At 39.1% G+C, this 11,927-nt stretch overlaps 1 protein-coding gene across 1 annotated transcript in view; it reads left to right on the top strand.

Moving 5' to 3' along the window:
• The first annotated feature begins 6,922 nt into the window (after window positions 1–6,922).
• LOC139716363 (ras GTPase-activating protein 3-like) overlaps window positions 6,923–11,927 on the top strand; it is a 102,120-nt gene continuing 97,115 nt past the window's right edge. Inside the window, exon 1 of the mRNA XM_071627909.1 lies at window positions 6,923–7,081. Coding sequence (XP_071484010.1) covers window positions 7,021–7,081 — 61 coding nt within the window. The 5' untranslated portion in view covers window positions 6,923–7,020. The remainder of the gene's footprint in view (window positions 7,082–11,927) is intronic.

Raw genomic sequence — 11,927 nt, 5'->3', positions numbered from 1 at the left:
ACTTAGCAACACCTATGCACTTTACTCTTGATGACAGCTCAACTTCGGTAATCTTCGTATCAATGCTAACGGTGATCGGCAGTATCATCAAGAGCGCCCTCTACACGACCAGGACTATGCACCTTTCACCTGTTGAAGACTAGTCCCATGTATACTTGAGCATGTGTCTATGAGAAGCATGTGTTATAGCAAAATCAGCTCGCCCTCAATGGGTTAAGCAGACATCACCATTCAGTTCTGTCAAGGGCAATTGTCTTCACTTTGTCAAAGTTCTTCCTATTCGTTCGTTCTTTCTTTCTTTCTTTATCTGATTTGTTTCAGTAGGGTAGCTCTGTCAGTAGTTAAAAACATTTTTTTTTTCTCAGAGGCCCTACATAAATTTAAGAAGACAAGATACTACTTCTTTTGTAATTTCTTTGATTCTGTCCTCCCAACACTTTCTTGGTTCTGAGGACCATTTCTCTTTGGGCTTCCGATCTTACATTAATATCTTGGTGCCTCTTGTGTTTGGCATCCACAGTACATGCCTAGTGTACACCGTAATGTATTTTGCAAGTATGTTTCACAAATCAAAGACTTAAAAAGCAGTTTCAGTACATGTAGTTCAATTTGCAATCAAGAAGTGACATAAGTGATTGTTCACCTTAGGGACGATGTGCATTGCATCTTTTGTAATGGGAAGCAGTATTTTGGCATGATGCAAATATCAGTCGACTTCCGAAATAATCAAAAACTGAACCACAGTAGAAACAGCCCACTCCTGTCATGACGGAGTCTTCAGGACCGGCAATTTTATTTCGCTGTATCAAAATTTCCTTATAGTCGAACAAATAAAGTATATATAAGGATACATAGATAATAATTTTCGGACCTGAATTCTTACTTCGTTGCAACAAATTCTTGTTAAAGCTTTGTACATTAGACCTGGAGTGCATTGTATATGCCATATACAGGACATGGTATTCACAGTATACAGTGGACTTCCGTTATAACGAAGTCATTTGGGCTCGCAGTTTTCTTTCATTATATCGAAATTTGGTATAACTGTACAAATCAATGATGAAAATGCATAGAATGGACAATGTTGCAGCCTGAATTTTGACTTCGTTGTAACTTGAATTTCGTTATAACCATGTTCGTTATAATGGGAGTGCACTATTAATTTGGAATTTTGTCCTCGGGGCATAGTTTTCTGTTTGTGCAGGATGGAAGGATACCTTAAAACAGAAGTGTATTCTGTCCTCCAGTGACAGTTTACATATTTCATTTTTTCTTTTTTTAACCTCCACAATTATTGTGTATTTAGAAGTTTTGTCTCCATTCTGTTCAATGGGACGTTTTGCCATCTCAGTCTCTGTTAAATTTGCGGGTTTTTTTATCTTTGATATTCATTTTCACTGGCTTTACATTTCATTGGCATTTCTTGCCTTATAAAAGGGTAATTTGTAGCCAAATTTGTAAATCTTTCCAGAAGACCATTGATAACATGTCTCCCATTATAACCAGAAGAGAAGGTTCTTTGTGATGAAAACAAAAAGATTACAGATGAGTGTTATGAAGGGAAGATTAAACATCACATTATTTATTTATCTTTCTTTTTTTTCTGGGAGAAGGGGAAAGTAAAAAACAAAACAAAAAAGACCTGGTAGCGTGGGGATTCATGGGCAGTCCAATTAATTCACTGCCTGTCAAGGCACATGCTAAAACCACAAATTGCACTGATCAGCGGATACGTACATCAAAAGCATACGCCCATCAGTAATGGCCGACTCCAGTCAAGATTCTGCAGCTGTGTGCGTACTTACATAGAAATCAGTGATAAAGCCATACACAACAATTGGTTATTGTGATTCTCAAATATATCCGAACCAGGCAAGCCTTCCCATTCCACGAATTCCCATGCTATACAGGGTCATTAACCCATTGGGGACGGTTTGATTTAGCGGCAACACGTGTTTACCATAGACACCTGCCCGAGATACTCTGGACTCGTCCTCAACGGGATAAATTGCCATTGTATGGTACCATGATACTTGAAAGGCACTACATCCAAAGCCTGCCTTTATCTTGAGACCATGAGTATGATAAGAAGTGCGCATGGATTTTGCCAAAGTTTTTTCGTTTAATAATGGTTTCTTAACTTGTAGAATTTGCTCAAGACGCAACAAGGACTGTGTGTTTTTTACCTGGTATATGTCAGGAAGGCTGTGATTGATTTTAAACCAAGTCATTTGGAGACATTATGATCATGTGACCCAAAGTGATATCAGAAATTCTGAGTGGACATTGTTGTGAATGATTTGCTGCCATTCATTGGTCAGTTTTTTTCTTGTCTTTTTTTTTTAACGTCAAACTGTTCAAATCTACCTTTAACTTCCAAAGAGGTGAAGCTGTTAGTGAAACTCCAGTGTTTTTATTTGTGTGTGTGTGTGTGTGTGTGTGTGTGTGTGTGTGTGTGTGTGTGTGTGTGTGTGTGTGTGTGTGTGTGTGTGTGTGTGTATGTATGTTTGTGTATTAGTGTGTGTATTGGTAGGGGAATATTCAGGGCAGCAATAAATTGGACAGCAAATAATTTCAGTATGAAATAATTAAGTCTCCAACAGGGCATAAGTGATGGGGATGGAATCTCTGTTGCAACAAGAATTGCGATGACAAATACTTTTCTTGAAAATGAAATAAAGTCTCTAAAGTATGAGAAAATGTTGATGTGACATCATAGCTGTAATGTTTGTTTGATTTATTTGTGTGCTTTGCCGTGTATGTATCTCACATGCCATGCAGCTTGGAAGCGTGTTGGAAGTGGAGTTGTGCAATTTGGTGAATCCATGCATTCAATTAGCCATTGAAAAGCAAAGAGCTGTATAATCTGTTGTTCAGCTAGAATACCCTTTTTGCACTCATTTGATCAGTGAAGATCCTTCATGGATAGCAATCAGAGTTTGTTTTTGAGAGTTGATTGTAAGAGGAAGAAGGCAAGAGAGATCCTAGAGTTGGTAGCTAGAGAGAGAAGAAAGGGGTGGGAAGACAAAGAAAACAGCATGGAAGAATGCATGTACAGTTGAACCTCTATTATCCGGCCTCCCTTTATCCGGATCTCTCTATTATCCGGACGCAATCTCGCCGTGATTTTTTTTGTAATAATTACGGGAAGAAAGGGGGATTCCCAACTCCATGAGAACTCCTACCCAAACACACATGAATTACATATTACTTCCAATATGATTAACATACATTGCATCAAATTTACTTCCAAATTGCTTACCTTCAGACATTTCAACATCCCGAAACATCCCCAAATGTAACAATGAAAAGGTTGCAGTATACACATTACTACATGTGGTACTACAATGGGCTACATCAGTACATGTGTATGTATATGTACATGTATAAAGCATTGAGTCTCCCGTATCCGGCCAAATCCCTTATCCGGATGAGCCCCGGTCCCGACTTGTCCGGATACGAGAGGTTCAACTGTACTGCATTTTATGACAAAGTTTGTTATTACCATTCCATTGTTATCTCTGTTAATCATCTTGTGCCATGCTCTTGCTCTCACAATGGCACAATAAAGAGAACAGAAAATCAAAAGATTGAAGTTAACCTGGGGTGCTAAAGAGTTGTGAGACATCAGGGGCGGGCAGATCCAGGAATTCTGTAAAGGGGGGGGGGGCATCTTTACAACATTAAAGGGGGTGCACGTGCCCCCGTTTTTTGTTATTTCTTTTGTTTTAACCGAAAAAAAAGAAAGAAAGAAAGAAAGAAAGGGGGGGGGGGCATGTGCCCGGTGCTCCCCCACCTGGAACTGCCGCTGGACACTAATAGATGCACATTACGCATGCTTGTGTGTTTTTAGACTCTGAAGCAGGCATTGATCAGTATTGGTACGGATATATGGCACATCCAGTCATATTCAGGAACGCGAACGTACGAGATTTAACGGAATGTTTTCATGCGTGCTTTCAAATCAGAGAATATCAGCCACTGTAGTGGCAGCCGACGGCGTGTACTTCACCGACAGAGAACTAAAGGTGGCGCTATTATATCTAATTCCAGAACCCACTGGTTATTTCACAGGTTCTTCGGTTCCTCTTCCTCTTCCACTTCTTCTTCTTCTTCTTCTTCTTCTTCTTCTTCTTCTTCTTCTTCTTCTTCTTCTTCTTCTTTCTTCTTCTTCTTCTTCTTCTTCTTCTTCTTCTTCTTCTTCTTCTTTTCTTTCTACTCCTCCTTTATGATTTTGATAATGATGATAATACATGTATTGACAAGAACATTGATAACAACTACTATACGATGAATGTATTTTCTACATCTAGACATTGCACATAAGCATTAATAATCTCATCAATGTGTAGCGTTCACAATGTGTAATATGGAGAAAACGCATCGGCGCTAAAATTGAATGCTACATCAACACACGTGGACAACTGCAGTTTAATCGAGCGGGTTGATGTGGCTGTAAATTCTTTCCCTGCTTTTTGTTGAATTTATTCTCTAATATCTTTGTGCGGACGAAATAAATGAGCCAAACACACCCCCACTCGCAGTGCAATACTTAGTATACATTATGGGTCTCTAATTTCCATCAACAATAATGAGCGCTCTAAAAAATTGCATGTGTGTCTGTACGTGTCACGAAGCATCATTTCGACTATAGTTATTGTTGCATTATACAACTCTCAGTCTGTCTCGATGCAAATGAAACAACTAGAGTCATAAATTCATTAATTTTCTTGTAAGTCATAATTGCTGGGTTATTTCAACGCATCAAAATGTTCGTATTTTGATTTCAAGTGAGAAAAGAATTATTTTTATTCAGTGAAGATTTGTGTGTTCTATATGGAAAGTAACTAGCGACCATCACTAACCATCATAATATTTATTTTGCAATGCCACTCGTGTATGTTCAGTTTTGTAAAAAGAAAAAAGATATAAGTGGAAAATTAAGCAAAGACAATGGTATTCTAAATACCATCGGGATTCCATCGGGATTAAAAAAAAAGATAACTTGACAATTGATATAACTGCCTCGTTTACGTCCAACTTAGATGAATTTCTACCATTAGTAGCCTATTTGTTTATTGATTCTTCTTTAGTCATTCAAACAGGCCAAAAAGTGGTAAGGAATCGCGTTTGAGATAATTAAAGCCCATACCCATGAATGATTAAAGTATGATAATCAACAAGTTCTTGGCGGGGACATCAAAAGCAAAGAATGGATACCGTCATGAGAAAATGATTCACAGTTCTTGAAACTATAAAAAAACAAAGGCATAACAAGACAAATTAACGGACATAATTAGACAACTCCCCTGTCCTTATAGTGTGGCCCATACAGACGTCAAATTAACGTGACTAAACCACAATGATTGTCGAATACCTTATCAAACGCTCCCAGCAAGGCAGGTGACGTATATCACTATCACTTACGTTTGCTGAGGAAAATCATTTTTTTTTTTTTATCAACCACAACATCTTAGCCTTCGGTTAGTTTAGTTTACATTATAACCCTCTTCCCTGTATGTATTCTATTAATCATAACCTTTAGTTATAACTGAATTGGCTTTATTTAACGTGTTAAGAAAAATGCAGTTTCCACAGACGCTTCCATAAAATCAGAATATAGATCGGGACGTAGACTTGCACTAACAGGACATTTTCAGTCATGAACAATATGAGTCTCAGTCAGACTATCACGAATTTGAATCATCTCTGAAACATTTACCACCACCATCATTTTATATGTAAGCTTAACATCACATAACACTTTCTTTACCAATAATTTAAAAGAAAGTGAAAACAGGAGAAAAAATATGTCAGTTGATGTTGAATATTGGGGAAGACTGTGCATTTTACACAGACACATCATTACTCGTTCAGACACACAGACAGCGATAGATAGGCAGATAATATACTGTAGATACATTACAACAGATCAGATGTGATATATTACAAAGCCACTTGGTGAGGCGAAATGACAGAAAATGGGAAGACGACACCAATGAAAAAAGATGACTTCAAACAGCATCATTCCACAGAACTTCCGACATCAAAGGCAGATGAAATACTACCCAGTGCACGAGCTGCCTAGAACTACACTTGCTTGAGACCGACATATATTCAGGGATGCGGTGACACAAATAATAAAATTGTAATATGCAGTATTACTTGAACTCATTATCGTCGATGCTAGAGACGCTTGACGGATTGACGTGAACGCGCCGGAAACTTAGGGCCTATGGAAAGTCGCGCGATTTGCAGATGACAAACGAAAATCAGTCAGTCAGTCAATCAATCAATCAATCAATCAATCAATCAATCAATCAATCAATCAATCAATCAATCAAACAAACAAAAGAACAAACGAACAACAACAACAACAACCCGTCTTTAGTGATTAAAAATACTCGCAGTACTTCGAAAATTTGAGTTAGGGAAAAAAGTAACCAACATGAAGAATGTTAATCAGTTTAATCAACTGTTAAATAAACATTTTACCTTGTGAACAATATAGTTTTGTTAATAACTGTCTCTAAGTTAACCTTCACCGTGACGGCTTATTGAGAAAATTTGTGATATCTTTTTATGTTAGTGGCTTTAATGATAAATTTTTGTTTTGACGGTAGGGTGTTATGTGATAAACCTAAACTATCATAATGCATTTTTTATTCGAACATTCATGGTGCTCGGCACACACAATCATGTCCGAAGCGAAACGACGAACCTACGGTCGAACCTAAAGTACATCATTGTCGCACGCGTGCCGCTGGATAGCTATCGTTGGTTATGATCCTATGGGGTTTGTAGAGGAATGATACGTGCAAGCGCAGTGCACGCGTACACCCGGTTCCCACACGTGTGGTACTAGTGCTCGTACATTATTATACACAGTTTAGACGTGTGGAAGAGAGGGAGAGATCATTTAGCCATATATTACACACAGTGCATTGTACTGCTGTGCGAAACGGAGTAACGGCCAACACGAACTCTTTGGAAATAGTTTTTCTGAAAGATAATGGTATTATGGCGGAAGAGGCGGCAGACCCGGTCGTGCGGGTATTGGAAAGTTTGAGGATTAACATTGGTAAGTATTGACTGTCAGTGCCATGTGTTCAAAATTTCGATACAAAATGACAATGTTTTTGGCCGGGTACGAGAAAGTCGGTGGTCGTAACTTGCGCAGTTCTCGCGGCCAGCCCTTGCCCTTTACAGTAGAGTTGTTTCCCGCTAGCGCTACGCAAAGTGAGTGCAAGAGTTCCCGACATTTCTTCCACGGTGACTGAGTTTTGCTTGTTTGTCAACACTGACATCATCGCAAAGTAACGGTCCACCCGCCTCGTCATGATTTGGGCTGGGCCGTTCGGCCATTGATCATGCTCTGTAGCAGCTACAGGGGGAAAAATAATACTAATAAATTGAAACTTTTCTGTACTTAGCTTTGCCTTTGCCTACCAATATGAGTAGTACTACCGGGTACACACTACATGGGTCTGTTTTAGACATCAACGTTACTGCATACTGGTGGTAACTCGACTGGTAGTGGTACAGTCTACACTGCACCACTGGAGCTGGAGTGTAGTTTAAAGTACACCAATATTCCATGACCCGACTAGAGCTAGATGGATCATTAGATGCCATATGAGCACAATGCCTAAATCTTAGCCTATTTGTCCACAGTATATTATAACTAAGTTTATAACTTTGAAGGAGCGCCCAGGGGCCGGGATTAAAGCGATTGTATAGTTTTGGTTGAGACCTAATTTTAGGTTTCTAACATTTTTTGGTGAGATAATACGAAACCTTTTATGAAATATGAAAGAGCATGTAACTCCATGAGGAATTCAATGTTTATTTGATGAAAATTGGTTTTGAAATGGCTGAGATATCCAAAACAGAGCGATTCTAATAAAGTGTGGGACCCACACTTTATTATGATCGCTTTGTTTTACTTTGTTTTTGGATGTTTCAGTCATTCCAAACCCGATTTTCATCAAATAAACTTTGAATTCCTCTTAAAATGGTATGCTCTGTACTATTTCATAAGTGTTTTCTTGGTATCTCGCAAAAAGTTAAAAGCCCAATTCTCATCTCCACCAATACTGTACCATCCCTTTAAGGTATCGGTGTCTAACACATCAACACTGTACCACTACCAGACTGTACATTGAAACTGACACCCTTCTATTGCGCATAAGCCATGAAAAACGAACTTTCATGCATGAGACTATGCGCAGTGGTTTTGCATTTTTCACTGGGGAATTGATGTCAAAATATTACCGAAAACCCCCCCGATATGAAACAAGATCAACAGCAAAACGATACCATCGATTATAAATGGCACATAGGAAAAGCATTATGTGCATTTCACACGTAATGTCGACAATAGAGGGTAGGGGTGTTGGTTTCAAAATACGGCGCAACTGAGCGTGTCAAAATAACAACCCACGCGTTAATAGAAGCAGTGATCTTGGAGCGTGTAACACAAATCACATTTTCAATGTGTGCTTGTGAATTCAGAGTAGTTTCTTTACATATGAGTATAATTTCAGGCAAATTGTGAGATGTTTCAGGCATCTATTGATAGAAAAACATTAGGGTGTCGATGTGTTGGACACCCAACCATATGTGGTAAGAAACCAAAAACTGAGGTTGACACATAAAAATTAGGCACCCTCAATGCAAAGCTTGCTTTAGTGTGTTCCTGAAGTTGAGGTAAGGACAAGAAAGCAAGAAAGATGACTGTGTTATGGTAGTCGGAGCTTGCAATGGTCAATCAGTGGATGTTTACAGCTTGGCCTATTATGTTTTTCTATATGCAATGTGTAGATACTGTCCAGTTTTCAGGATGAGAAGATGAGTGGACGGAAAGAGTTCCGTATCCCCCCCCCCCCCCCCCCCCCCCCCGCCCCCTCTTTCGATTGATCTCTGTTTTATCACTCTATTTTAACCCCCAAACCAACCCAAACCCTAGGAGGAAAGATCAGTCGGCAGTTATCATCTGGGATATGTTTTGCAGAGACTACGTCTGGCTTCGCGGAATCTCTCTCCTATAGACTGAAGGCTCTCACACCCAATACTACTGTAGGGGGATGCTCGAGCACAGAAACCAATTTGCTGCCAATCCGTTGTTACCAAAGAGTATAGAAGTGCACGTAGTGCGTGTGCTTCAATACTCCTTGGTTATCGGTGTGTGCTGAGTGGGTAGCTCTGTCTTTTTCCATGAAAATTCCACCCAAATCTTTGATGTTTCAAACAGCGGACTACCGCACTGTATTAATGAGATGTTAGTTTTACTACGGTGTTGAGTTTAAATCTGCTGATCTGTTCTAGGACTGTGAATTAAACGTAATCGAGGAGGGTGAGGTATGTACCTCACCCTTTAAGGGACAGTGGTTAAGCATCCCCCCACAGTGATGTACAAATGTACATAGTACACTGTACGTCACAGGCTTCTGTCTGTGTATTGAGCCGGAGAAGAGCCATAAACCGCACTGTAGCTCTACATAATCCATTCTCATTACCCTAGCAGGACATCAGAGTTTTGTACCCGAGGCCACTGGGGTCAGTGTACCCGAGGACACTGCCTTAGCTTATAACATCAGGGTCCTTGTACCCTAAGATTATGAACAGGCTATAGATACTGAAACGATCACCAAAATATCTCAACAATTGTAGGTCCAGCAATATTGTTAACTCTAACACATGAATTTAATGTGATGTTTTATAATGATATAAACACAGAATTAAAATGGTATAATATCCCCATGTATATACATGCTTGTACTCTCATTAGTTATATAATTTGTAGTATACTTGTTATATTTATTGTATACTCCTGGTTAGTCCTACCAATATTTTTGTTTGTTTGTTTGTTTGTTTTTGTTTTTTCAGTTAGAAGGTGGGAGAGGGACTGGGGTACAAAACATCCATACACTGTATGGCAGGGAATAATTTTCCTAGTATCGCATCGCAATTTGCAATGCATTTTTACAGCACTGCTACACGTACACAAACTTCCCTTTGAACAGCAGTTTTCTTTCATAGAAGTCTACAGGATACCATACATGTCCATGCAATAAGCTGAATCAGCTAAAATTGCTAATCAAATTTGATTTTGAGAATTATTCCCTGTCTGGAACTCTAGCTGAGAGAACAACTTATTAAAACTTTAACATCTTGTTCAGGATGAGAACTCAGACATTTTGTTCAGGATGAAAACTCATGAAGGGGGACATGCAATGGAATTGACTTTCATCTTGGCCTTTTTTTAAAGTCCCCCCTCCCCCCCCCCCCCCCAAAAAAAAAAAAAAACAAAAAAAAACAACTTGTCTACTTTTAGGAATTTCTCTTCTGGCCTTGCCATCCTACGATGTACACATGACACTATGAAAATGAGATTGGACAAGTCGCTGTCTTGCTGTGCATTCAAACTTCCATACTTACATGAATAGGGGAATGTGATCCAAGTTCACTGTGTGGAATAGATAAGAAGGGCCAAAAGAGATGAATGAATACGTAGTGTAGGTATCTTCATGGCATGGCCACCCACTAGCAGTGGCAGTCTGGCGGACCCGCTCCGCTGAAGTGTCATCTCACAAGTAGTACTCGACTGTGTACTTGAGTGCTGGGCTGAATGTGATTCATAAGCAATGCTTTCCCAGAAATTTCTAGTTACTTGATGCAATGTACAGTGTAGAAGTACTTCTCTGAGTCTGGCTTGGCTTCATGCTATTAAAGCTTTCTTACAGAAAGTATGTAATTTTTTTATTCCTCTGGACGGATTCTTCTTTTTCTTCTTGCAAGGGAAAGGGTTATCTATAAGAGAGAAAAAAGACCTTTGTGTTTGAATCACTCTGGGTGCTTGTGTGTGTTACAGTAGGTCACAAGGCATGGATTAAGACTACAGTACACTTTGTGTACATATTGTTTTCGAGTAATGTACAACATTTGTAAATGTGGAAACTTTTTCCATACTGATTTTTTTCGGTTGGTCAATTGTAGTGAACTTCATTCTGTTCATGATTTTGGGGAATGTTTCTTTTCTTAAAGTAAAGGGCTTCTTTGACAACCGGAAGGTGGGCAGGAGTACTTGGTGTGTGCTTTTATTGAACGATGAAGATTAATGCAAGTAATGCAAGTAACCCATTTTGTTTTGTTTTTTTTTCTCAGTAGAAACGCATCAGGGAGTGAATGATGCAAGGTAATGTGAGATATTCCGTTGTCCCTAAGGTAATGCATGATACAATTTTCAGTAGAAACAGAGCGGGTTTGGAAATTTGCGGTGTGCTAGAAGTCTCATATTTTTTAACTGGAAGAGTCGGCGCGTTGCTCAGTTGATCATCACAGCGACCTGATCTGTGACCTTATGTAATATGTGACTTCTTGCTTCACCGCATTTGCAAGTTCCCTCACTTTACCCTGCATTGGAACAAACAGTTTGGGTAGTACATAGTAGAATATGAGGTGATGCAGGTGACATTCAGTGACACGACATTTGCCTCTGTGACAATTGCTCAGCACTGTGTTATTTTTTGCAAGGACTTACGGTTACGGTTAGGGTTGGTTATAGGGTTTTAGATTTAGTTTGATGTGAGGATTTACGATTAGGGTTAGGGTTATGTTTGTGCGTAGCATATCTTCTGTTTGGCTTAGCATGCAGAATTTTCATTGGAGCAGTTGTCGCAGGAGCAAATGCCATGGAACAGACATAGAACAAATTCACATTAATGTGAGGTACAATATGATGTGTGAATGATTGAGAAACAGCATGTTTAAAGGGATCATATAGTTGTGGTTGAGATTTTATTTCAGGTTTCTAACATTTTTTGGTGAGATAATGAGAAACCTCTTATGAAATATGAAAGAACATGTCGTTCCATGAGGAATTCAACTTTTATTTGATGAAAATTGGTTTTGAAATGGCTGAGATA

The sequence above is a fragment of the Diadema antillarum genome, unplaced genomic scaffold (genome assembly GCF_040938485.1).
Source record: "Diadema antillarum isolate AM-2024a unplaced genomic scaffold, OU_Dant_1.0 scf00000064, whole genome shotgun sequence".
Lineage (NCBI taxonomy): Eukaryota > Metazoa > Echinodermata > Echinoidea > Diadematoida > Diadematidae > Diadema > Diadema antillarum.
This window is presented reverse-complemented; position numbering and strand designations above follow the sequence as displayed.